The following is a 27,741-nucleotide window of genomic DNA, read 5'->3' as shown; positions in this document are numbered from 1 at the left end:
ATTTTTGTGAATTTTTAATTAAAAAATCATTTTTAAATAGACCGATACCAATCGAGACAAGTCCGATACGATACGGGCATTTTATGAAAAACGATACAGGTCCGATTCCGATGCTAACAACATTGGTTGAGAGACTATGAGGATCTTCGTTTCTGACAATTAAAAGTCGTTTGCCTTCTCTAACTCTTCCACCCGATTCAGCCAAACAGAGGAGAAGCAAAAGGAGGCAGAAATAAGAAATGAAATTCCAACCTGTTAGATCCGATTCTCGTTCTGGAAACGACTCCTAGGGTTTCCGGAGACTCCAATTCCACCATGGAAGGCGTTCCGCAGATCCTCTATGAGACGGGTTACCACGCGACGGGGATTTACTCGCCGGATTCATCTCCTGAATCGGTAATTTTGTCTTCCCTCTCTTTCTCTCTCTTTAAATTCAAGTTTCGATTTTTCTGCGTTTGGTTTCGGAATTATCTCCCGAATTGGAGTTCTGGTTCTGTTGGTTGACTCCTTTTTCGGATTGGGAATTTGGCAGAGTGAAGGAGATGGGTGGGGGATTTCGTCATTTCTTCCCGTTCGAGGTAATAATTCCGATTTTCGTTTAAAAGGTTTAGTTTTCGATCCGATTTGGTTATTGAATGATATCTTGATCTTCCGATTGCTGTGTTTCTTCTATGGTCTTCTCATGCTAGTTTCATTCATCTGTCACGTTGAAGAAACTTTTTGCGTTGTTGATTTATAATTTCGTTGGTAATATTTGCATTTGCTTACTTCTATTGATTTCCTTTTTCTGTTACTGTTCTTTCATGTTAATTCTATTCTTTTTACCGTGTCGGGATAATTCAATGTTCAAGTAGCATGAACTTAATTTGCATAAATATTCGAAGAATTTGTTTTTTTTCTTGTGGTTTCATGATTCAGTTGTCTGCGGTATATATTCCAATTCTTTTTTTTTTTCTCATTTTGACCATAAGGTTGCAATCAGGAAGCTTGAGTTTAGAATTTTAAGAATTTTGGATAATTTTTTGACAATTTCTGCATTAGTAAAAATAGCAATTTGTGGTAGCTTTTTTAACTTCTTTAGTACCAGATGTCACAGAATTTTAACACTGAAAAATATGATAGCACAATAAGTTATATCTTAGTTCATGCACTAAATTTGCACGATTGATTTGTGTACAAACTGGACACGTCTGTTTTACATGATCACACATGCTTCCACACTTTTAAAGATACTGGTCAGTGTCAGGTATATCGGCATAAGATCAATATGACATTGACGTGCTTTGTTTTGAAGGGTTAAAGAAACTTCGAGAGAATTGGAGCAGCTATTCTCTGCCAAAATCGTTGAAGGAGATATCACTTTTTGTTTCTCCTAAGGGTGAATATGTCGCTGTGGCTGCTAGCAACCAAATAACAATACTGCATAAGGATGATAAATACATGGAGCCATGCGGCTTCTATACTGGTATGACTTCCAACACCCTGCTTCTACAGACATTGAATTATGAGCTTATACAGGTTCAGAAATGAAATGCAAAAGGTGGTATGAATGCAGTGAATGGGTTTCCTCAGTTTGCTTGAATGTTCTGGCTAAATAAATGAGCTGTGTTTTTGGAAAAATCTGAAGACTTATTATTATGCAAAAAAGTTAGTTTTCCGACTTCAAATGTTTAGCTAAATGGAGTTTATTCTTGGTTTAGCTCATGGAGAGTGGGAATTGGGTTTCCTCCTCATCTTCTTTTGAACAGTTAAATTGTATTTGGTTTTCTTGCTTATGCATAACTCAGGTGACTTCTTCTCAATCTTGTTATCATTTTGTATTATTCAGAAAAGGAAACAAAAACTCTCTCTTCATTTTGATCCATTTAATTTTAATTTTTATGCCTCCCAAAATCAATCCAATATTTTTTCTGGCTTGCCTATTCTTAGGTATGTTCGGGGATAAATTCTTGTGTTGTCTTTTTGGGGCTAGTTGCTAAATTTAGTGTTTATCTCTCCAAGCAATTTGATAACTCTGTCTGTAGTTTTCCTTTTAGATTTATTTATGAGGATATCTCTATATCTCTGTTTGGTTACATCATTGGAAGGTAATTCTGTGCATTATGTTATCATCCTTCTGAAGCGTTGTTTGAATGAATTTTTTCTCTTTTGCTAATGATGGGTTTACTGCTTTCATGCCCTCTTCTGGATGCTTGCAGTAGCCGAAAAAGTTAATATGAACGTGGTATTCTTGGTTTTATTTCATTCCATACTATTTTATTTCTTGGGGTGTATAAGTTGGAGCTATCTTCAATGCCAAAGTGGCATCAAATCTTCTACAACTGACTGCAACCACCTGCAACCAACATTGAAGCTGTACAAGATTCCCTGGTAGAGAATAGAAGAATTTTGAGATCTAGTACTATTTTCTTGTTGATCGTCTGCTGCTGCTTTTATTCATTAACTGCCACTAACTTTACCAGTTGCCATTAGATATGTCATTTTTTAGTTTTCCTTTTCCTTTTTAATCTGCACTTTTGGCTAGTTTTTACGTTTTGGATATTCAATCTGCAGTCACTTGCTGTGTTTTTTCTCCTCTTATACAAACTGTTTCTTTCTGATTCATTTTCTAATTATTCCATGGCTAAATCATTTAGTCAGTAGCTGGTGATTTGAATTATGCAATACACATTCACATTTGGTGCTGTTTGTGCCAATGATTTATATATTAAATTGTTACGTGTGATCTACTGGTTCAGGATCAGACAAGCTAATTACCTTCACATACGGAGCATGGTCAGATTCTTGTACTCTTCTTGGATTAATTGATGACAAGAATAACTTTTATATTGTCAAACCAAATGGGGTGGAAATAATAAAGATGACAAAATTACAGTCCAAAATATCAGCATCTGCTGTTGGTCTTTTTGTTTTGGACAATGCAGATAACAGAAGTTCCTACATGTAAGTATTTTTACTAAGTTTCAGTACCATACAAGTGGATTTTGGAATGTCAAGAGACATTTGATGCCATTAAGGGAATAAAGTTATCCTGCAGGTGTGCCTTTAACATCCTTACTTCAAATGGTTTGGTTCACTGGATTGAGGTCAACCAGGAGCTTACTGCATCTGCGCCATGCTTGTCCATATCCAGTAATCAAATTATATTGAAGAAACAGTATCCCATGGGTGCATCATGCCTGGACTTTGATCAGAGGCTTTCTTTCCTAATCCTAGCTGGTGCTGCTGGCATTACTGACAGTCATAAAGGAAATACAGGTAAGGAAGAACCATTTTTTATTATTTCTTAGTTTTTCGGTTTTTTCTATTGCTTTCAAATAAAACTGTTTGTTATTGTGGAGAGGAAGTCACTGTTTATCAATTAGCACTTTTTCTCTACAGCATTTATGCTACTTAGTCAACTCTTCTCCTTGTTTCAGGATGTTCCCTTTCTCTCTGGCATGTGTCTAGGAGTTCAGAGCTGCAGCTGTTGTTCTCCTGTCAGTATGAAGGCTTCTTTTGTAGTGTGGGAAGTCATCGAGGACCTCTCACAACCCCAAAAGTGTTAATATCACCACAAGGCAAGCATGTTGCTGTTCTTGATCTCATTGGAAACTTGGATGTTTTTAATTTGGATAGTGAACATCATTCTCTTTCGATCGCTGCATTCAGTGAAAAATGCTACAGGGAAATGGGCTTTACTACTTTACCTGGAGGAAGAAAATGTATAAATGATATCACAGATGTAACATGGTGGTCTGACAATTCCCTTGTTATTGCAAAGAGGAGCAACAGTATCACCATAGTCAATGTCAACCATGGTGTAAGACTTCTAGAGACTGATCTTGTGTTCTCTTCACCTGTTTTAGGAAGGGTTACACACTATCAGGGATTTGTATTTCTGCTTGAAAGCAATTCAGATGTGAAGGATTTTGGACAGATGATTTATGTCAGACACAATAAACAAGAAGTTGGTGGGATAATGTGGAAACTAATATCACTCTCTGAGCGCTCTGTTTTGGATATGTACAAAATATTGCTCAATAGCCAGCAATATAAGGCTGCCTTTGAATTTGCCGAGCGCCACACAATGGATAAAGATGAAATTTTCAAATCACAGTGGTTGACTTCAGATCATGAAATGGATGAAATTATTAGCTTTCTGTACAATGTAAAGGATGAAAGCTTTGTACTCTCAGAATGTTTAAGTACATCTGGGCCAACTGAGGAATCTACTAAAGCTTTACTTTCATATGGGCTCCATATAACTGAAAAATATAGGTTTTCAGAAATAGAGAATAGTGAAGACAGTCAAACTTGGGAGTATAGGATGGTGAGGCTTCAGTTGTTGCAATCTAGAGACAGGCTGGATACATTTCTTGGGATAAACATGGGCAGGTGAGTTATACTGACTGAAATTTATGCTCGTGTGTGTGTGTGTGTGCGCATGTGTGTATGCATGTACACATGTGTGGTGTGTGTGCGGGTCTATGAGGGAATGTAGCAGCCATTATCCAACTGTGGGAATGCTTATTTGGGTGCCTAAAAATGGTTTGCTCCACCCTTAAGCAGGGGTGCACAATTTCCATTGGCAATATGGTGCAGCCATATATATATATATATATATATATATATATATATATATATATATATATATATATATATATATATATATATATATATATATATATATATATATATACACACACACACATGAAAACCCGTATCGTCAAATGCCTCTAGCGTCAAACGAGTGCAGACGTGCGTCAAAAAATGACCTTTTAGCTGCGGTTCTTGACCGCTAAAAACTGTATTCATGCAAAATTTTTGTACGCCGCTGATCGCGCACACGATCAGCGGCACAAAAAGTGTCCGATTTGCATCAGATGACTTACCTGTTTGATGATACATGTTACTCTATATATATGCATCAGTTATAAACTTATAATAATCATCAATTATAACACATACACACATGCACATGCGTGTGTGTGTGTGTGTGTGTGTGTGTGTGTGTGTGTGTGTGTTAATTGATGCATATCTTAAGTGAAATGCACTCTCAACCCACCTGCAATCAAGGATAGAAAGTTCCAAGAAAATTGATAGTATTATGATATGAAGGAATGTCATTCATACCTACATAAATATATGCATGTATGCTAGGTTTTAGGTTTCTAAGCCCAAACATAGTCCTGAATATCATGTGTTTGTCTACTCTAATGTTTTTACGAGTAACTTCTCCTTTTTGTAATTCGATGCAGATTTTCTAGGCACGAGTATGGCAAATTTCAGGTTTTACCTCTCAATAAAGTTGCTGTTGGTCTTGCTGAAAGTGGAAAAATTGGAGCCCTTAATCTGCTTTTTAAGCGGCATTTATATTCCATATCTCCTTTTAGTTTGGAAATTTTGGCAGCTATACCTGAAACTATTCCAGTCCAAACCTATAGTCAGCTCCTCCCTGGGAGGTCTCCTCCATGTAACATTGCTCTTAGGGAAAAAGATTGGGTTGAAGGAAATCAGATGGTATCTTTTATTCAAAGAAACAGTGAGTTACAGAGTCATGAAAGTGGTGTACGTGTGAAAACTGAACATATCTTGAAGCAGCTTGTTGGGTTTCTGTGGCCATCAGTTAGTGAACTCTCTCGGTGGTACATGGAGAGAGCTATGGAGATGGACAGCTTGAGTGGTCAGCTTGAAAACTGTCTTTCTCTGTTAGATGTTGGTTGCCGTAAAGGTCTTCTGGAGTTACAACAGTTCTATGAGGATACATTGAGCTTCTATAGTTTTGTTTTTTCTGATGGACATGCTGATGAGAAAAACATTGGTATGACTCTTGTTTCCTGGAAACAGTTATCTGACTATGAAAAGTTCAAGATAGTAATGGAGGGAGTTAAAGAGGATACTGTAGTGGAAACATTACGAACTAAATCAATTCCATTCATGCAAAAGCAGTGTCATATAAAAAAATCTGTTTCTGGTGACCAAACGGAGGGAACTCAGGTTTCTGGGGATATTAAGGACTCACTACTCGTCACATGGCTAAAAGAGGTTGCGGCAGAAAACAAGTTAGAGATTTGTTTGATAGTGATTGATGAGGGTTGTAAAGATTTCCAGAATAATGGGATTTTCAAAGATGAAAAAGAAGCTATTGAAGTAATTCTCGACTGTTTATATTTGTGCACTCTTACTGATAGGTGGAATATGATGGCTTCTATCTTGTCCAAGGTTCCGTTGATGAGTCTAAGGTGCAAAGCTTTTCCTGCTGATAGGGATTCTAGCCCAAGACAGGGGGTGCAAGGGTTTGGATCTCTAAGAAAGGATGATAAGCCTTTAATCATGCTTTCAATTCCCATTCATTTGAAGGAGGGTATTCCTAATGAAAACTTAGAAAAAAGAGTTAAACAAGCTGAAGGTCATATTGAATCCGGAAGACTTCTGGCCTATTACCAGGTTGTTATTGCTTCCTTGTTTGTGTAGATTATTAACTTCAGTAAATGAGACTTAAATAGAAATGCCCATTGTTTGGTTCTTTCTTATGAGGTGCAAATGTTGATAAGCCTGTTATAGTGTGAATGGTTTTTATCTGTTGTACTTCAAGCATCCCAATTTGTATATTTGTAGCTTTATTCCATCAGATTATCTGTAAAAGGGAGTAGCATTCCTATTAGGCTATTATGTGCTCCGTCCGGAAGGAAGTTATAGACTTATAGTGCTTCATGACCATATGCTTAAACATTACCCCATGAAGCTAGGCCATTTTGTTGCTTAGCTGTGGCTTCTTGAAATACTTAATTCTGGTGGTGTTATCATGACACAATAGAGATTGAGGCTCCTACATTGCATGGTCAGCATCAGCAGTGGATGCAAATGTGGTGTGCCATCCATGACTAATCCAGTATTAACTTTGGAACCAGTATGCTCTTGGTCCAGTAGAACCTATGGTACATCAGAGCAGCTCCAGTAATGTGTCAGTGACATGAATCTTCTTCTATGCTGATTTTCAAGTGCTTGTTTACGAAGTATATACCATGGTTGTAAGACTTCTGTAAATTGATAGAAATACTTTTCTAGTCCCAATGAGTTCTAATAGTTGCAGGAGTGTGTAACTTTTAGCCATTTAGAAAGAAAATGGCATTTTAGCTATCAAAATTGATGGTACTTTTTTGTGTTAGATCAAATCATAGCCACAAATAGAATTGGCAATTTCTCACCTAGGTTTTTCTTGGGAGTGTTTCTCAAAAAGTGGTTTTTCTCCAGAAACTAGGATGCTTTAAAAATATAAAAAAATTAAAAAGGATAAGATGTATTTTTTTTATCAAAACATAAAGAAACAATTAGTTTTTTTTATTCCACTAGTGCATTTTGTGTGTCACTTCATGAAATTAGCCAATATCTTATTCTTTTCAGAAAATTAGACAATGTCTTCATAAAGATGATGTTTTATGTGTCTTGCTGCACAGTTCATGTGCAACATGAATTTCATCTATGCGCCTTATGTGATCTTAAGGAGATTTGGTTAGAAGTCTAGTTTATAAATTTTCCTTTGATTTTATGTGAAAAATTTCATAATATATTGATGGTAATGCAGCTAGACATGTATTGCAGGTCCCAAAGCCATTGCACTTCTTCCTTGAAGCCCATTCAGATGAGAAGGGCGTCAAACAGCTTCTTCGTCTTGTTCTATCAAAATTTGGGCGTCGGCAGCCTGTGAGGTCAGATAACGATTGGGCAAATATGTGGCGTGATATGCTTTGCCTTCAGGAAAAGGCTTTTCCTTTTCTGGATTCAGAGTATATGCTGTTGGAATTCTGTAGAGGTTTGCTTAAAGCTGGGAAGTTTTCTCTTGCAAGAAACTATCTTAAAGGTATAGGAACAATTTCTTTGGCATCTGAAAAGGCAGAGTATCTAGTCATTCAAGCAGCTAGGGAATACTTCTTCTCAGCTTCAAGTCTTGATTGTTCTGAAGTGAGTATGGATCTACCTTTCTGTCTCAGTTTTTCCTTCTCATTTAAGCACACTGATTGCTGGCAATACCATTTCCAGAATTATCTATATCTATTGCATTGTCTAATACAGACTCTAACGTATCATAATCTATGTCTAAATGCTTAATCATGGTACATATTTTGCATATATGCTTCTTAATAGGAAATGATGCACAATTATGTGCTTTCATGAGGTCAAGAACATTGTTAGGATATTGTAACTTTACCAATCCAGTTATCCTATTCAACCAACTGTGGGCATTAACAAGTTCACCACAAATTTATATCCCTAACAAAAAAGACATGGCAGTTTTGTGCATTATTTATTACTATTATAGGTGTTTAGTAATTAAATTTTTTTGTTCATTTCCATAGTACAACTAATAAATGTTTCATTTACGCTATAAAAATATTTACATGCTCTTGGTGGTGATTGGTGACAATTATTGCAAGAAATTATCATGTCATTTTTTAGTTTGATAGGGGCATTAAATTTGTGATGAACTTGTTAACAACCACAAACAGATATATGCATGTGCAACTGTAAAGAAGGCAACTAAGCCAAAGCTTGATCTGAGCTTAACATGGACAAATCAGTGATTCTGGAAAAATAAGTTCTTTATTGTGTCGGAAGCATTCCCCCAATGGCTAGCCATGCAATGGTGTATTTAACATGCTGAATTAGCGATGTTCACATATGCTACAGGTGTAAACAGCAGAAAATTGAAAATCATTCATTAAAATAGAATAAATCGTGAACAAGATTCAGAAAAATTGGATTAGAGAATTGTAGTACTTTAATAGATATGTTAGCCTATCCACTGGATTCACTAAACACAGGGTGCATTTGAGAGCCCTTAGATCTCAGATCCAAGGATCACAGCTCTTTAGGGATCTGAAATCCAAGGATACCTGATCCTCCCCACACTACCACCCAACACACCACCCCCACACGGTCTCTGTTCTTGCGTGGACCCCACTCCTTGATTGACGTGTCCGCAGATCTCTGGGTGAGATAAGTGGCATTCAAATGTACCTTATAGAACAGAAATTGTTTTGTTAATTTATTGGTGCTTCATCTGCAGAACAGCGGGTGTATTTTTTTAATCCTTTTTCTTGGTTTGATGGTTTACTGATTTATGTCTCCCCCAGGAGCTGCACTCTAGAGAACATTTTGGGTACTTAATATTATTCTTGTTTGAAGTGATGTTGCTTAATTACAACTGTGGTTCATCAAAAGATTACTTGCTTCTTGTTGCAGATCTGGAAGGCTAAGGAGTGCTTAAATCTCTTTCCAAACAGCAATAATGTTAGGGCAGAAATTGACATCATTGATGCTCTTACTGTTAAACTTCCAAATCTTGGAGTGTCTCTGTTGCCTATGCAGTATAGGCAGATACGAAGTCCTATGGAAATAATTAATATGGTGATCACAAGTCAATCTGCGGCATACCTCAATGTAGATGAAATACTAGAGGTTGCAAAACTTCTTGGTCTTAACTCTCCTGATGATGTAGCAGCTGTACAAGAAACTGTGGCAAGAGAAGCTGCTGTTACAGGTGACCTTGAGCTGGCATTTGACCTTTGTCTTGTTTTGGCAAGAAATGGACATGGTTCGATTTGGGATTTGTGTGCTGCAATAGGAAGAGGACCTGCTCTTGGCAATATGAACATAAATTCTCGAAAAGAATTACTAGGGTTTGCTTTGAGCCATTGTGATGAGGAATCAGTCCTTGAGTTACTTCAAGCTTGGAAAGATCTGGATATGCACAGTCAATGCGAAAACTTGGTACTGTTGACTGGGACCCAGCCTCCAAATACATCTATTAGCGGTTCCTCTCAAGTCTCATTTCCTGTCTATAGTATGCAAGATATATTGGGTACTAAAGGTTACTCTGAGAATATGGCAGAAAACTGCTCTTTCTCTCAGAATAAATGTCTAGAACAACTACATGGGGACTTAAAAACATTACTTAGCGGTATTGCAAAAGAGGTTCCCCGTAATGGTGATTCTAGTTGGGATGGACTTCTTAAAGAAAATGGAAAATTTCTTTCTTTTGCTGCTTTGCAACTACCTTGGCTACTTGAATTGGTAAACAATACAACATATGATGGGAAGGAACATAATGTACCCATCTCAACAGTAAAACCCTACAACAGTGTTAGCTTTCAAGCTGTGACAACAATCATCTCCTGGTTGGTCAACAACAACCTTGCTCCTAGTGATGATTTAATTGTTTCTCTTGCAAAACCAATAATGCAAGTACCACATGATGAAACAGAAGACAAGAATGGGTGTTTATATTTGCTGAACCTTGGGGATGCTTTTTGTGGGGTGGAAGTGATTGAGGAGCAAATTCGTGCTAGGAAAGGGTACCAAGATATTTCTGGTATCACAGACGTAGGGATGCTGTACAGTTTGTTGCACAATTCAGGGTCTCAATGTGTAAGTCCTCATCAGAGAAGGAATTTGCTGTTGCAGGCTTTTCAAGGAAAACATGCATCAATTAGTCCAGGTAATCAGACAGTCAATTGGTTTCTGTATGTAAACCTTTTGCTGTTTTGTACATACTGTGCTTTAAATCTTGTCCAGACTGGCACACTGGTTCTATAAGATAGATGCACAAAGTATAGAAAAATAGGAATGTTGCCTTGATATTTCTTGTTTTTTCTTTAATGCAGTTCATTATTTAACTGCTATAAGTAGCTGAAAATGCAGTGATGATTTTTATTACTAGATAGCATATAAAGTTAGCAGTCTAACATTTTGCTTCTTGTACATATCTAAAGGTGATCTCTTCATGAACTGAAATTGGTTCTTTCATGTGCTGCTTAGATGTGATTGAAAAGGTTGACAGCGTCCGGTCTACCTTTTGGAGAGAATGGAAATCCAAGTTGGAAGAGCAGAAGAGCTTGGCAGATCAAGCAAGAGCTCTTCAGCAAATAATACCAGGAATTGAAACTGAACGTTTTCTCTCTGGTGATAAGAGCTATGTCCAAAGTGTTGTGTTTGCTTTCATTGATTCTGTTAGGCATGAGAAAAGGCACATCCTGCAGGATGCTTTAAAGCTTGCAGATGATTATGGAATAAATCAGATTGAGGTACTCTCTCTCTCCCTCATTTTGCGTGTTCATGTGCATATATATATATATCATAGTCACAAATATCGGTCTCAACTATATCTCGGCAAGGCAATTTCTCGCTATAATATAATAGGTTTAGTTGATAAATCTCGGAAAAAACTTGGTGCTTAAAATATTTTAAAATTATAAAAATAATAGAAATGAGCTGTCACAGAGATACTCCATTTTGACTCCTGTTCTGTATCCCCTTCTGTACAAGTCATATTGGAAACCTACAAATAGCCATATCCCTGTATCCGCAGCCATATCCATGTGACATACGAAATGAGTAAGAAAAATGACATGTTTAGATAATAAAATACACATATAATTAAAAAAATAAGTAAAAAACATAAAAGAAAGAAGAAAAACGTAGATAAGATATAGAAAAGAAGTAAAAAGGTAATATTGGGATACTTTCGCGATATATATAAATTTATGAGATTTTCAAAATATCATAATATTTTGTCTTTAATATCGTTTTATAAATTTACAGCTATATTAGCACTATATTTTCAAAATATCGCCGATATCGGTGACTATATATATATATATATAGGTTTATAGTTTGCTACAATCATTTGTACTCACAAATGACTTAGCAAACTCCTTTTTTTTTGTCGAAATGACCCCATGGATGCGACCTACATGTTTTTAGTGAGAGCTGGCTTTTGAATCATCGGAATCTGACTTGTGTACAGGTTTTTCTGCCGATGCAAAAATTGATGGTTGTGAATGCACCAATTTTTCCCGACTAAAAAACCCATGTTTTTTTGTCAAGAAAACATGATCCAAGGGTCAATTCCCACTAAATTGGCCATGTTGAACACATCCATGAGGTTAGATTGAGTCATAATTTGTGTTGTGAGATTCCAACTAGTTGGTACCTACTATATATATTGTTTGCTAACCACGTGGGTGAGGCACCCCCTTGTGAAAAAATGTAATATTTTTAGTTTTTCAGCTTTTTTTCACATTTGACCCTCCAAGTGCGACCTGCATATTACGTTTAGTAGAAACTGACCTTTGGATCATGTTTTTCTAACATATATGTCAGATTTTACCCTTTCCATGAGGAGAGTGGATGGAATTCTGTCCAACATCAGGGAGCACATATCAGCGGCTGCCATGGAACGAGGGTTGAAAAAACGGCTTACAATGTACAAAATTTTCAAACCTCAAAAAAACATATTTTTATATTAAAAAACTATGATCCAAGGGTCGATTCCTACTATTTTGACCACGATGAACACATCCATGAGGTCAAATTTGGTAAAAAGAACTTCGCCCTGTGAGTTCCAACTATGGGGGTCCTTACCCACGAGGGTATGACATCTACATAGATACATACAATTTTTCTCTCAGGTGATAGGAGCTATGTCTCAAGTGTTCTGTTTGCTTTCATGGTTTCTCTCAGGCTTGAGAAAAGGCAGATCCTGCAGGATGCTTTAAAGCTTACAGATGATTATGGAATAAATCAGATTGCATATATATATATATATATACACACACACACACACACACACGTGTATGCATCTATGTATGTATATGTATATACATCCCCTTGTGGGTCATCTATTTCTGAAGCCTTGAATATTCTTCTTATCGCAATCGTATGATTGAGAGCACCAAACAAGCCATGTACATCACATCTATAGGCTTTTATTGACCATCTGTTTTTAATTTGAGAGTCCAAGGCTGTAATGAAATATGCAGAAATACAAAATGAGGGCCTGTAAGGGCTTACAAGATCATATATATTGTTTGCTAACCACGTGGGTGAGGCACCCCCTTGTGAAAAAATGTAATATTTTTATTTTTTCAGCTTTTTTTCACATTTGACCCTCCAAGTGCGATGGGCATATTAAGTTTAGTAGAAACTGACCTTTGGATCATGTTTTTCTAACATATATGTCAGATTTTATCCTTTCTATGAAGAGAGTAGATGGAATTCTGTCCAATATCGGGGAGCACATATCAACGGCTGCCATGAAACGAGGGTTGAAAAACGACTTACATTGTACAAAATTTTCAAACCTCAAAAAAACTATGATCCAAGGGTCAATTCCTACTATTTTGACCACGCTGAACACATCCATGAGGTCAAATTTGGTAAAAATAACTTCGCCCTGTGAGTTCCAACTAGGGGGTCCTTACCAAGGTTGCCAGACTAGGAAGCGGAAGCGGGAAACGATGTGGAAGCGATACATTTTAAAATATATAGGAAGCGGGAAGCAAAGAATAAAAAAAAAAGAAATATAAGAATTGAATGAGAATCAAAATAAAACACAAATAAAAACTAAAATAAAAGTGACTAATATTAAATTTCGTGATTTTTTAGTGTAAGAATTAAATTTTTAACAAATCTAAAAATGATGATTACCAATTTAGCAAAAGCACATGGAAGTGAGTGAGAAAAGTTAGAGAAAACACATAAAAAGCATGAAAAGTTGAGTAAGAGAACATATAATAAAAATAAATGAAGCATGTGGAAAGCATAGGAGAAGCGTGGGGGAATCAAGGTTCTCATCAAGTTTCGGAAGCGAGGAGTATCGCGCTTCCGAAGCGAGTTTCCGGGAAGCGAGCTTCCCACCTATCTAAGAAGCTTCCAGTAACTCTAGTCCTTACCCACAAGGGTATGTGTGACGCCCCAAAATTTAAAACCCGAAATTTTACCAAAAAATTTGAATTTTTTTAAATATTGGCAGCGGAAAATGATTAAATATTGAGTCTGGTTTTGAAAATTTTGAGTGAGCCACATGGGTGAAATAAGACAAAGCTATTATCAGAGTAAAAACCAAAATATTATTTACGTCATTTTTGACAAAATGTACAAATAGTTTAAAACTTGGGGATATAAAATATTATGAACAAAAGTCCCAAGCTGGTCCCTGGATCCTTCAGAGAGTACTAGTTCCTCGATACCGCTCCTGCTTTGTTGCATTCACTGACCTGTACCTGAACAAAAACCCATTAAAGGGTCAAACTTTTGACAGTCCAATAAGTCTATACCAATTTCGGTAATTCAGAATATTAAACATATTCAGTCAATTCAGATAAAACATTTTCGCTGAAAAGTAAGTTAGAATACAGAACAAAATTGTTTGCATGATTAGGGCATATTTTCATTTCAAATTGTGATTAAAAAGGGTCTTTGTTTCAATAATTAACCATCCATTGTGGTACGTGGGGGAAGACCATCACAAACAATCGAGGTATTCCGGGGGTGTATTATTCTCAGATGTTTTAATCCCAGGTACCTGACTGCAGCGGACCCAAAGCGGGTGGTCCGTGACCGAGAGAATAACCGCTAAGGCAGAACAAAAAGTAGGATACATCCTGGACTACTGCAATAGTTGGGGATCTATCACCTAGGACACATGGATAGCCCCGACCTTCATAGACCTATGAGTGAGTGGAGACCACTGGGATGCCACACTCCCAAAAATCAGAATAAAATTACTTGATGTTATACCATCTACCTTTTTCAAGGTAGAGATTAGAACAAAATGGGTCAGAAGGGTTATCTTTATTATAGGGATTATTTTAAGTGCCTTACACTGTGTAGGCTAGAATGGGGGTTCAGTAATCGAAGTACTCATTTTTTGAGTAATAACCAGAGTCCTGTATGTGTACCCGACCCAATTAGTAATTATTTTGAATATACGAGCATTTTGCCAATGTAGCATATCAATATCTTAAGTTTTGTGTGTAGGCATATTTTATTTATCAGATAGTGCTTTGTTTCGTATTTTGGGAGTTAATTTATTTAAAGCTTGTACACGAGCCAATCCCATAATGGAAGTATGCCCTACACCTATGTCACATGGGTGCGGGTGCGGGTGCGACACGGGTGCGGCGCAATTTTAAAAATTTTGGACACGGGGACTCGGCCATATATATATATATATATATATCCAGTGTGTGCATATGTCTATATAAATTTTGGACTCGGCTCGTGACTCTTCCAAGTTGTCTAAGATCCTGAACTAACTGAGTTAAAACTTAAAATAGTAGTATAACTGGGTTAGAACCAAACTAGGCTGAGTTTATCATTGACTCAGCCGAGTCTTAGCTACCATGGGAATAAAACATCATCAAGGTATTAATTAAAAGCATTAACTAAAAGCATGTTCTGGTAAATCATTAAATATCTTTTGCTAAAATTCATAACATTAATTAAAAGCATTAAAAGCTTTTAATTTTTCAAAGCTAGATTTGAAAAAGAGAGAGAGAGATCTCGGTGGATGAGAAAGTGTTGCTACTCGTGGATGAAAATTTATTAGCTTTTATAAGAGAGAGAACTTGGTGGATGAAAAGTGTTGGTACTCGTGGATGAGAATTTATTAGCTTTTAAGATTGAGAGAGAGAATTAAATGATAATATTTAAGAATATTTTTTTTTCTGGGCCTAATGTTTAAGACTCATGCTATATATATATTTTTAAAAAATATATAAAAAGTTCTTTTTTTTTGTTTTTTGTACTAAAAATGGACATTTTTGGACTCGGTCAACGTTGACCGAGTCCAAAATTAAGACGGACTCGGCCTGGACTCGTTGACCGAGTCCGACTCGGCGTTGACCGAGTCTAGGCCGTGTCCGAGGCCGCACCCGTGTCCGCACCCGTGTCGGGGCGTGTCGACTCGGGTGCGGCACCTCCCTAGCCGAGTCCGTGTGACATAGCCCTACACACTATTGTTTTTCGGAAAGGTCTCTAGGACCTTGGTCTCTTTTGTGTTGCAACTGTTTTCTTTTCACTTTTATTTGGAGTGAAATATTCCATTGTCAGTAGTGATATTTGAACCCAGAGCTCTATTCTTGAGCTAAGCAATGATGCACGTTTTTCTATGCACGCATCCAATATTTTATCTTCGCAAAGCGAAATATAAGCAAAAAATATTATTTTATTCAAAATATATGCATACATCTTTATAATATTTTATTCAGAGTAGGATGCGTACCCAAAACTACTATTTTATTATTTTATTCGAGATATAATCCTTTTCCTCAAAGTATGGTATGTACAAAAACTATTATTTTATTTGAAGTATGATTATTTTATTTCAAGTAGGATACATATCAAAACTTATTATTTTATTTGAAATATATTTGTTTTATTTGAAGTATGACACGTAACAAACTACTTTATTTGAAATCCAATGTGTATATATATATATTATATTCACGAGACAAAATGAATACATCATGAATAATATAAGCGAATATGTATGCTTCCAAAATATATTAAACATTCGGAATCCACACACATTTGGATAGATCTTACCTTGGAAGTGTGTTGACGATAAGAAACAGAAAATTCCCAAAAATCCCGGGGGAATTTTCCTCCAACAAATTTATGACGTGTGATGGCGATAATAACGATTGAATCGGGTTGATTTTGTTTTGAAGGAACTGGTAAGGGAATCAGGTCAGCTGGGGTATGTCTCAGGTCAGGTAGGTATAGTGCTAGGTGCACAAGGCTGGGTTACCCAACAGGAGGGCACAACTAGACTGGTGCGAGAAAGGGGGAGGCAAGTTTGGTAAGGTGCAGGCCAGGTGAGGGTGCAAAGCGGTGAACCAAGGTGGTTGGGCTAGGAGATGGTAGCTGGTGTTGCTACCAGCAATAGTGGTTAGATGGAGAGCTTAAAAAAGAGGGTGTAGTTGCAGCTGCAAGTCTTGGTTGGTTGAAGAGGCTAGTGTAGGTTAAGGTGGCTGGGCAGCCACCAAATTTGGGGGTAAGGGAGGGGAGGGTGGCTGATAAGGCAGGGAGGAAGTGAGGAGGAGAGAAGTGGTTTGAAGAAGGGGGGAGATGGGTCTTATATAGGCTGGAGAGGGGCTGTGGTATTGCCAAATGGCAATACCCAGCCTTCCAAGTGTAACATTTTGTTGCACTTGGTGGAGTCCTTGAAAACGAAAGGCCCAAAACAGTGGGCTCCGCTTGTTTGACCTAAAATGGGCCTTGGGTCTTTGGGTTGGATCTTGATGATCCAACCCTAGGTCCAGCTCATTCAACCAGTTCAGTTGGCTGAACTGGTTGGTCAGCCACTTAGTTACACTAACTAAGTGAGTACTTATTTAATGTAACTAAGCCTAGTTAGGCTTATACATATATACATTAATGCCTCCCCTTAATTCACAAAACCTGGTTGATTGTCTCAGTCAGTGTTGTGAAAAGCGTTGAGGCGTAGCGAGGCGCTCCACCAAAATCTGAGGCGAGGTGCAAAGCGTAAGCCTCAATTTTTTTTAAAACTTAAAAAAACTATAAAAATTATCTAAAATTATAAATAAATAAGAAATGCTTTATTGATGAAGCACCAACCAACACGAAATAAAAAATCTCAAATAAATACGGAAAAAATATGAGATAATTAGTATAAAGAAAAATAATGTCTATATTTTTTTTTTATAGAAAGAAAAATTTAGACAAAACCTTAGCTTATATTAGTATATTTTCTGGGGTACATTAATTCACGGGAAACAAAACTAGGAGACAGAATTCTGCACAGAATTTCATATCAACAATAACTAATCATACTTCACAAAATATTTTCAATGTTGAGAGAAAAAACTGAAGCAAAACATCAATGAGAGAGACATCAACAGGAGGAAATCAAGGCAACATGGATATCTTGAGAGAAAAAAATGAAAAACATAAAAACTACTTTAACTACAATGTGATTTTTATACAAGCTCTCCAGCTCCACCAATTTAATGCAGCTCGCACATGGTATCTGACCTACCAATTACGATCTAAGAACAACTGAAGATTGATATGGGAACACCTAGAAACAAAAAAACATATTTGCAAAAAATATATTTGCGTGCAAATCTGTTGGTTATAGCAATATATGGCAGGGGCTTGGTCCTTGTCTGCTATAACCAACAGATGGCAGGGGTCGAGGCCCCTGCCTGACTGAATCATAGAATGGCCCTGCCATTCTATGGCCCCTGCTAGAAACAAAAAACAGGCAAGGGCTTGGCCCCTGCCTGCTTTAACCAATAGATGGCAAGGGCCGAGCCCCTACCTGCCTGAAACAATATATGGCACGGGCCTCGACCCCTGCCTGACTGAACCATAGAATGGCCCCTGCTAGAAACAAAGACTAACAAAAATCATATATGGCAGGGGCCAAGGCCCCTACCTGACAGGGACCACAATCGGCAGGATCCATGAGCCCTGCCTGTCGGAATAAATCGCACGACAGGGGTCGTGCCCCTGCCTGCTACAGAGATTCAAGAGAGGGAGGCAGACACGAAGGAAAAAGAATGAAGGGGGTCGGGTTACCTGGGGTATGGCTGCTTCCGGCGTCGCAGCTGCTTCCGGCGAGAAGGAGGAGGCCGATAAGGGAGAGACGCTAGAGAGGGACTGCGAGAGGGGCTGCGAGAGAGAGGGAGAGGGGCTGCGAGAGAGAGGGAGAGAGAGAGACTGTGAGAAATGGGAAAGGGGCTGCGAGAGAGGGAGAGAGGCTGCGAGAGAGAGGGAGAGATTGTGAGAGACGAGAGAGAGAGGGGCTGCGAGAGACTATTTAGGGCCCCCGACCCTCGTTAGGGTCGGGGTCAAGATTTTAATTATGGTCAAATGAGGGCTTTGACCCTCATTTGACCAAAATCATGAGGCGTGTGCGCCTCACCCTGAGGCGCGCCTCGCCTCGAGGCGTACGCCTCAAGGCCTCTGAGGCGTATGCCTCTGTGCATTTGCGCCTCAAGCTTGCGCCTCAAGGCACAAAGGCCCTCGCCTTGAGGCGAGGCACGCTTTTTGCGCCTTGAGGCGCGCTTTTAATAACACTGGTCTCAGTCAACTAGGGAATGGACAAAAAATGACCCTACTGGTCATAAATGCCAGTGCGATATTTATAAAATGACCATTTTACCCTTGACACTGTCAAGCATGTTTCGAATGCGTTTTAACTCCGATTTTGATGAAATCAAAAACGTTTTCCTTGTTTTTTTTATACGAACGCAACCAAGTGTTCAAAACTCATAAAATCGACCTTCAAAATTATGATTTTTCCCTTAAGGTTGTCGAGCAAGTTTTGGCGAGCTTACGAGCTCCGATTTCAACGAAATCACTTGGTTTCTTTTCATAATTTCGATGTGGTCACAACCGTGCATTCAAAAATCGTAAATTAGGTTGCGAAAAATATTCATTACCTTAGATATTTATATTCAAATAAAAAATCTCTGAAAGTTGTCAGGTATTACAGTATGACATCTACATAGATACATACACGTTTTCTCTCTGGTGATAGGCGCTATGTCTGAAGTGTTCTGTTTGCTTTCATGGTTTATGTCAGGCATGAGAAAAGGCAGATCCTGCAGGATGCTTTAAAGCTTACAGATGATTATGGAATAAATCAGATTGCATATATATATATATATACACACACACATGTATGTATCTATGTATGAATATGTATATACATCCCCTTGTGGGTCATCTATTTCTTAAGCCTTGAATATCCTTCTTACTCATTGCAATCGCATGATTGAGAGCACCAAACAAGCCATGTACATCACATCTGTAGGCTTTTATTGACCATCTATTTTTAATTTGAGAGTCCAAGGCTTAAATGAAATATGCAGAAATACAATATGAGGGCCTCTAAGGGCTTACAAGATCATAAACACAAAGTGCACACGCACATACTCAAGTCCAACTAAGGGACAATACAAGAGTACAAAGGCATAACATAAACACTAAGTGCATTTAAGACATCAAAGAACTAAAGAGAGAACACAAGAATCTAAAAAATGTTCTTCTTATTGAGCATAAATGCTTAAGAGAAGCATTCAAGAAAGAAGGGGGCAAAGCCCCTATTTATACACATACAAGAGAGAGAGAGAGAGACCCTATCTAAGCTCCCAATAGAGTCGTTGGGAGCTTGGGGAGCCCCCAATGACTCTATGGTCAAAAGACCATAGCGCCCATGCTCTAAATAGGAAAAGACAAAAAAAAACAAAAATAATAAAAAAGGAAAAAATGCTTGTAATGAACAATCTCTATTACATTAGTAAAATAACAAAAATACCCCTAGATGGTATTACATATTACAACATTGTAAATAAACTATATATATATATATATGTGGTGAAACAAATATGTATATATATATATATATTATATATATACATGTACAACTTAACACTCCTCAAACTTACAGTGTGATATACCTAAAGTTTAAAAATACAAAAAAGAATCAAAGGGAAGGATCCAAGTCTTCAATGAAAATCTCCATCTTTATCACACATTAGAGAATTTTGCAAATACAAGTCTTCAAATGCCAGATATGATGCATCGAAGATATTACTTTCTCAGTCCATCACTTCTTTAAGAACCTATAGAGAGAACAAAACAAAGGTACCAATTACACAAAAGAAGATATTCTAACCAAATAGTTATAAGGTTTTAAAAAACTAATATGTATATTTTGAACAAGAATAACACTCTAAGTAGATTTTTTTTAAACAAAGTAACAATAATTTTAAGATTTTTAGAAACATTAGTATCAATTAAAGCAAGATAAGAGAATCACATCTCAAAGATTTTTTTTATGAAATCAACATTAGACAATCGTAATCATGCATTAATAATCTCCCAAAATTTTAGAAAAATACTTCAAATAAAACATCATTTATACTAAGCAAACATGACAACATGCATATAAAATATAACAATTTAAAAGAATTCTCAAGAAAAGAGGAGTTGATTAATATTTATGCATATAACATATATATATCCATCATGTAATTAAAATATATTTAATTTACATAATAATGAATGAGAGCAATCTCACAAATCACAACCCATTAGGATTCACTCACACAACATAAAATAGGTTCAAGCACAAAGGACCAAATAACAATATTAAAATATAATGTATATATGAAATGCACATAAGATGCATGAAATTTTATCAATAATCATTTTTTTCATACAAGGAAAAACATGTAGAAAAAGTTTAGGAGAGATTCTTAAAAAATCCCACAAATATCAAGAAATGATATTTTGCAAACCTCAACAATAGTTCGACCACCACAAGCAATAACCTTACTAGACCTTCAAACCTCAAAATTCAAGTGTATCAACTGCTTGGACAAGAGCACAATTATAATGACACTTATGGGCTTAACAAATACACAAAAAGTGTGAATAACCAATGGGTGCACATAACTCACCACATTAAAAAAACATCTCTTGTCTACATAAAATGACACTTAAATAAGAAACAAATCTCAATATTCAAGTGTATCAACTACTAGAACAAGAGCATAATACAAACACATAAAACATGTGAATAACCAATAGGTACACATAACTCACTACAAAAATAACATCTCTTGTCTACATAAAAAGACACTTAAATAAGAAACAAATCTCAATATTCAAGTGTATCAATTACTAGGACAAGAGTATAATACAAACACACAAAACGTGTGAATAACCAATGGGTGCACATAACTCAGCACAAAAATAACTCTTGTTTACAAAAAACGACTAAGAGACAAGTCTTAATATTCAAGTTTATCAACTACTAGAATAAAAGCATAATACAAACACACAAAATGTGTGAATACCTAGTGGGTGCACATATAAAAACAACATATCTTTGTCTATATAAAATGACACTTAAATAAGAGGCATAATATGAGAAAAAACACGAGGTAAGAGAACTTCTAATGAACACAAAGTTACAAACTAATGTCACCGAGAAGAATAAGGATATCAATTTTAACAATTTTTCAAAATACCATGGTTTCAAAACTAGATAGCCATCACAAATTAACATAATTATAAACATCCAACATAATAATAATGACCAAATAAACAAATGAGTGATACAATACACTCATAGAACCAGAGATCAAACAACCGTTAGTTAGAGCCGAACTGTAAGCCAACAATCTAAACTGACAAAAAATGAGGTGCACACAATTCATCCCAACAAACATCTCTAGTTTAACAAATCCAACATGGATCCAGAGCATGGTTGCGGGAACGGAAAGCGATACGGGAAGTGAAAGCGGTAAGCGAGGTACTTTCAAAATTTTAGGAAGCAGAAAGCGTGGGAGACTTAGGAACGAATCAGGAATCACCTCAGAAGCGACCTAGGAAGCGAAAAAGAGAAAAAAATAAAAATAAAAATAAAAATACAAAAAATGAGGAAAGCGCCCTTTCCCCAAAAAATTGGCGCTTCCCAGCACGTTTCGGAAGCGCGATGTTTCACGCTTCTGAAACGCACTTCGGGGAAGTGTGCTTCCCCACTTACCTAGGCGTTTTCAGTAACTCTGATCCAGAGGCCAATCAACTATCAATTAGGTTCAAGACATGTGTCGGCACAACGCTTATAAACTTTGATAATTACAAATTGCTAAGATGACTTGAGGTGCACACATAACTCACCTCAACAGATAACTTTGACCAAACAACAAAGCCAAAAGGAAATGATGCATCGTATAAAAATCTGTGATGGACAAAACAAATGCCATAAAAAGGCGATATAAGCACATGAAAATCAATTTCCAAATATAGGAGTTTATATATATGAACTGTTTTGAAAAAACAAAGTTTCAAATCAAATCCAATAAAGGTAGATGAAAAATTTAGAATGAATAAGCCTTTATTTACGAACAAGGTCCACCAAGTAGATACAAAAGTGGACAAACATCAACAAGGAACCCACTATGGGATTCACACAAGAAGGCACAATATAAAAAAAACATTTCATTCAATATCACGTGTGAAAAAAAAACTTTAACACTTAAAACTCATGTGAGGTATCATGATGCAAATGCAATCACACAACAAGACAAAATGTCTACCGATGAGTCCTCAATTTCGAACAAGCATGTCCAATAAAAAAATAGACAAGTACGAAAGTGAATCATGAAGGAAACAATTATAACACCCACAAAGGGCATCTACAAAGAAGACTCTTATAATTCTCAAATTAGTATTTTATTAATACCATGTATGCAAAAAAGCATTATACTTAAATCCCATGAAAAAACATGTAAGATAATGTTCATTAAAGAGTAATGAGACTAACAAATAACACAATTACAAGATATATATAAAAAGGGAGTCAACAAGAGAAACTCACAATGACATAAGTGTTTTTAATCATTTTAAAAGACATTCATAAAAGTGAATAATTCTCATAAGAAGAAATCATGCTCAATATCTTATGCACGAATAGGCAATCTCATTCATCAATGTGTATGGAAGACTATCATAAGTGCACAAGGGTCATATATCAATATAAAGAAATCATTTATTCAAATTTCAAAAATAACAAGGTGACCATGATCACTAAGGTCCTAACTACATATAATTTTTAATACTTCACAAAATATTTTGTGTTTCACGTGAGAATACATTAGAGAAAGGAAAGAAAAAATTCAAACACGAGCTAAGCAAAATCTTATAAAATCATACTTGTGAATAACACACAAAACTATTTAAAAATAAATATTTTAAATAATTTTAAAGTATTTGACAAAATTTTCAAAAACAAAACAAATTTCAATATAATAAATACGAACATGATTTGACATTTATAACCATGAAGTGTTTGAATAAAACATCTAAATGCCAACACCATATACTCAATAATATTAGATCATATACGTACATATTAAATAAATTGAATTAAAAAAATCAAAGGTTCAAACTAGATCTCATAAGAGCTTACACATATATCATTTCATAAGATCAAACACATTTTCTAAACATTATAAAACAAAAAATAAACCCAACAATAATTTTGAAAAGCATTTAAAGATTTTAGTTTTTAACAAAAATAACAAATAACTTTTCAAAAAATAAGAAGAAATGAGTGTTTTCTCATGCATAATACATGAAATAGATAACTCAAGAAACAGTAAAGATTTAAGATACATACCGGGTCAAGATTTTCCTTGAATCCAAGTCACACAACGATTATGAACCTTCATGAAGCATGAACTTGAACCAAAGAATCCCAAGACACAAAAAGGCAAATTACCAAGAAGAATTTTTTAACTTTACTGCCATGTAATGAAATATGCGAAAATACAAAACGAGAGCCTCTAAGGGCTTACAAGATCATAAACACACAGTGCACATGCACTTACATAAGTCCAACTAAGGGACAATACAAGAGCACAAAGGCATAACACAAACACTAAGTGCATTCAAGACATCTAAAGAGATGAACACAAGAATGTAAAAAAATATTCATCTTATTGAGCATGAATGCTTAAGAGAAGCATTCAAGAAAGAAGGGGGGCAAAGCCTCTATATACAAAAGAGAGGGAGACCCTATGGTCATATTTATGACCATTGGGGAGCCCCCAATAACTCTATGGTCAAAAGACCATAGAGCCCATGCTCTAAATGGGAAAAGACAAAAAAAGAAAATAATAAAAAAGGGAAAAAACTGTTCCTAATGAACAGTCCCTATTACATGAGTAAAATGACAAAAATACCCCTAGAGGGTATTATCTATTACATCATTATAAATAAACTATATATATATATACATGTGGTAGACCCAAAATGAATTTCTTTTTTGGTTCATATCGCTGACCCCAATTGTTTTGGGATGAAGGCGTAGTTGTTGTTGTATATATACAACTTTAAAAAGGCTGGTGCACATAGGTGCACACCAACTAACGTGTGTATAAAACTGTCATCAATTTCTTGACTAAGTAAACTGTTTTTGATGATTTAAATAATCATTTCTTCTGGAAAGACTGCCACTTCTCCACAATTATAAGAGTAGACAAATAAAAAGCGAGATAAATAAGAAACTAAAATTATATTTAGTATTAAAATTTATAATATTTCCAAAATATACTGGCAGAGCAGGTTTTATACCATGTCAAAAATCTCATGATATAGCACAACTATCAGATATACTTGTGACTTTATGTGTGCATGTGTGTGTATGTGTATGCCAGCATGTATTTGTGTGTATGAAGGAAAACTACCATTCTTCTTCCTATGCTTTATATTTAATTGCATCTCCTGCACAGGTGCTACTTCATTATCTTTGTTCTTCCCTTGTCTCTGAAATATGGGCAGATGATGATATCGAGGCTGAGATTTCAGATTACAGAAAACATTTATTAGTCTATCCATCAAAAGTCATTCCAATGATTTCCTCAAATGTCTATCCGGAGATTAATGGGCATAACAAACAGCGGCTGTCCTACTTGTACGGTATTCTATCTGATTGCTTTTCACAGTTGGGAGAAGTGGAGTCGGCATTTCTTGGACTTCATGGTGAACATTCACATGCGCTAAATTTGTGTGAATTTTACAAAGCTTTAGGACAAGAATGCAAGAGAGTGTCCTTTATCAATGGCCTCAACTTCAAAAATATTGCTGGATTGGGAGGCTTGAACTTTGCTCAGTTCAACAATGAAGTTTGTAGTCACATTGATGAATCTACTGTGGATGTTTTGGCACAGATGGTTGATGCCCTGGCTGGCAATTTTGAGGACCCAGTGCTCCTATCAAGACAGGATGTGTATAAACATCTTGTTTTGTGCTTGTTGAAGGATCTAGAGAATGGAATAGAAGTGAGTGAAAGAATTAGCCCTGATGATTTTAGAGTTCTTGTTTTTGAACTTGAGAATAAATATGAAAGATGCAGCAAATATATTAGAGAAATTTCGGAAGGGGATGCCTTGAGCATGTATATGAGATACTATGTATTGAGTCTTCCCTCTTCACATTCCTACATTTTGTCCGAGGATTCAGCATGGCAGGAATGTCTTGTCTTGCTTTTGAATTTATGGATAAGACTGGCTGATGACCTCCATGGGATAGTGTTCCATGAGAAACCTGAAAAAGCCTCTGTTCTTTCCAAATGGGAAACTCTATCAAGATGCCTGTCCGTTTTGATGGCCATGGTGATTGAGAATAAAATAACATCCAATGAAGGGTGGGGAACCATTTTTGGATATGTTGAAAATGGGAATTTGGATGCTCATGAGACTGATGTTTTGGATATCTGCAGAGCAATGTTATTTGCAGGTTGTGGGTTTGGAGTTGTTGCTGATCTATATGTTAAAGCAAGAACACAGAGTCAGACAGGCACCAATGTAGAAGGCAATATTAGTCATGCAGACAGTGAAATGTTGCGTTGTTTTTATGTGAAGTTAATGGAATCTCTTCTCTCAGACTTGAGCAGTGGATCAGATGTTGGTCAACGATTGCAGCATTTGATATCTTCCCTTAGCAAACAGGTGGACTGTTTGGGTGATTTAAAGGGGGTGAGGTATGCAGTATGGGAAGTTCTTTGTGCATTTTCCGAGAACATGCAAGTTCCTAACATGTATCGGGTGTATGCATTGGAGCTTCTGCAGTCTATCACTGGGAAAAAGGAAGGCTCACATACTCAGAACCCATCTGTTGGTCAACCCTGGGAAGGATGGGCTGAGTCCTGCTCTCCAGTAATTAATGAGTCCTTTGGGCAGAATGGATCTGATACTCTCGTCATGTCCAGGAAGTTGGTGGCCCTCAAATCAAATGAGATGATTTCAGCTACTTGGCCTGGTGTAGAAATTACTCCTAATGATCTTATGTCCGTACAATCTGCAGTATCTTGTTTCTCTTACCTGGCCACTAGTGCAGTATCAGAGACACACATCCATACCCTTCAATGCCTTTTGGAAGAATGGCAAGGGCTCTTTTCTTCTGATGAAGGTACCTCTCACACTGAAGAGGTTGATGAGAAAAATGGTGACGTGCATGGTACAGGAAGCAACTGGAATGGCGACGAGTGGGATGATGGTTGGGAAACATTTCACGATGATTCAGTGGTGCATGAGGCAAAGACTTACCATGCCTTCTCTGTTCACCCCCTCCATGCTTGTTGGAGGATTATACTCCTAAAGCTCATAGGGCTATCAAAATTTTCAGAGGTGGTTAAATGTGTTGACCACTCACTGGTCAGTTCAAAAGGCATATTGCTGGATGAAGATGAGGCCCACGGCTTGAGTCTACTGCTAGTAAGCGACAATTGTTTTGTAGCTCTTAAAGTAGTGCTCCTTCTACCCTACCAAGCTTTGTGGTTCGAGTGTTTAACCATTGTTAATGCTAAGTTGGAGGAGGGAGGCAGTCGTGAAATGTCGAGTGGAGACTATGAACTTTTAGTCCTTTTGCTATCATCGGGAATTGTATCTACCATTGTGACTGATTCCCAGTACCGCAATGTCACTTCTTACCTCTGCTACTTGGCTGGATATTTTTCACATATTTATCAGGAGGACCAGTTGCACATTCTTAATCACACAGGAGCAAGCCAAGGAACAAGAGAAGGAGAAGCGTGCAATTTTTTTGGCAGGATTATCTTCCCCCACTTCATTGCAGAACTTGTAAGGGCAAAACAATATCTTCTTGCAGGGATTCTTGTTTCAAAGTTCATGCACATGCATTCGTCCCTGAGCCTGATTAATATTGCAGAGGCAAGTCTTAGAAAGTTCTTGGTAGGTCAACTGGAAAGAAACCAAAAGGAGGAGCTTAGGTGTGAAGAGAAGAAGCCAGCTATACCCATTTTGAATTCCATTAGAAAATTAAGGGATGAGTTGCCGAATTCATTGGAGTCTGCTCTGTTTGGACTGTCGACTGATTTGAAATGAAGGTTCCTCTTTTGTTTGTGATCTA

The 27,741-nt window shown here is 36.8% G+C and overlaps 1 protein-coding gene across 1 annotated transcript; it reads left to right on the top strand.

Moving 5' to 3' along the window:
• Positions 1–194: 194 nt before the first annotated feature.
• Positions 195–27,741, top strand: LOC149830768 (neuroblastoma-amplified sequence protein). The gene is made up of 11 exons (XM_090013486.1): positions 195–396; positions 533–578; positions 1,295–1,465; positions 2,739–2,943; positions 3,038–3,258; positions 3,420–4,377; positions 5,241–6,429; positions 7,585–7,944; positions 9,226–10,480; positions 10,801–11,066; positions 25,104–27,741. The coding sequence occupies exons 1-11, from the start codon at positions 316–318 to the stop codon at positions 27,714–27,716; spliced, it is 7,365 nt and encodes a 2,454-aa protein (XP_089869612.1). The 5' UTR covers positions 195–315; the 3' UTR covers positions 27,717–27,741.

The sequence above is a fragment of the Nuphar pumila genome, chromosome 7 (genome assembly GCF_984573655.1).
Source record: "Nuphar pumila chromosome 7, dmNupPumi1.hap1.1, whole genome shotgun sequence".
Lineage (NCBI taxonomy): Eukaryota > Viridiplantae > Streptophyta > Magnoliopsida > Nymphaeales > Nymphaeaceae > Nuphar > Nuphar pumila.
Note: the sequence above shows the minus strand (reverse complement) of the source record. Positions and strands in the feature narration are given on the sequence as shown.

Excerpts from the sequence above, each read along its gene's own strand:
- LOC149830768 (XM_090013486.1), top strand. The coding sequence starts at position 316 with ATGGAAGGCGTTCCGCAGATCCTCTATGAGACGGGTTACCACGCGACG. Across the intron at positions 4,378-5,240 it reads CTTGGGATAAACATGGGCAG|ATTTTCTAGGCACGAGTATG; the intron begins GTGAGTTATACT and ends AATTCGATGCAG. Across the intron at positions 7,945-9,225 it reads CAAGTCTTGATTGTTCTGAA|ATCTGGAAGGCTAAGGAGTG; the intron begins GTGAGTATGGAT and ends TTCTTGTTGCAG.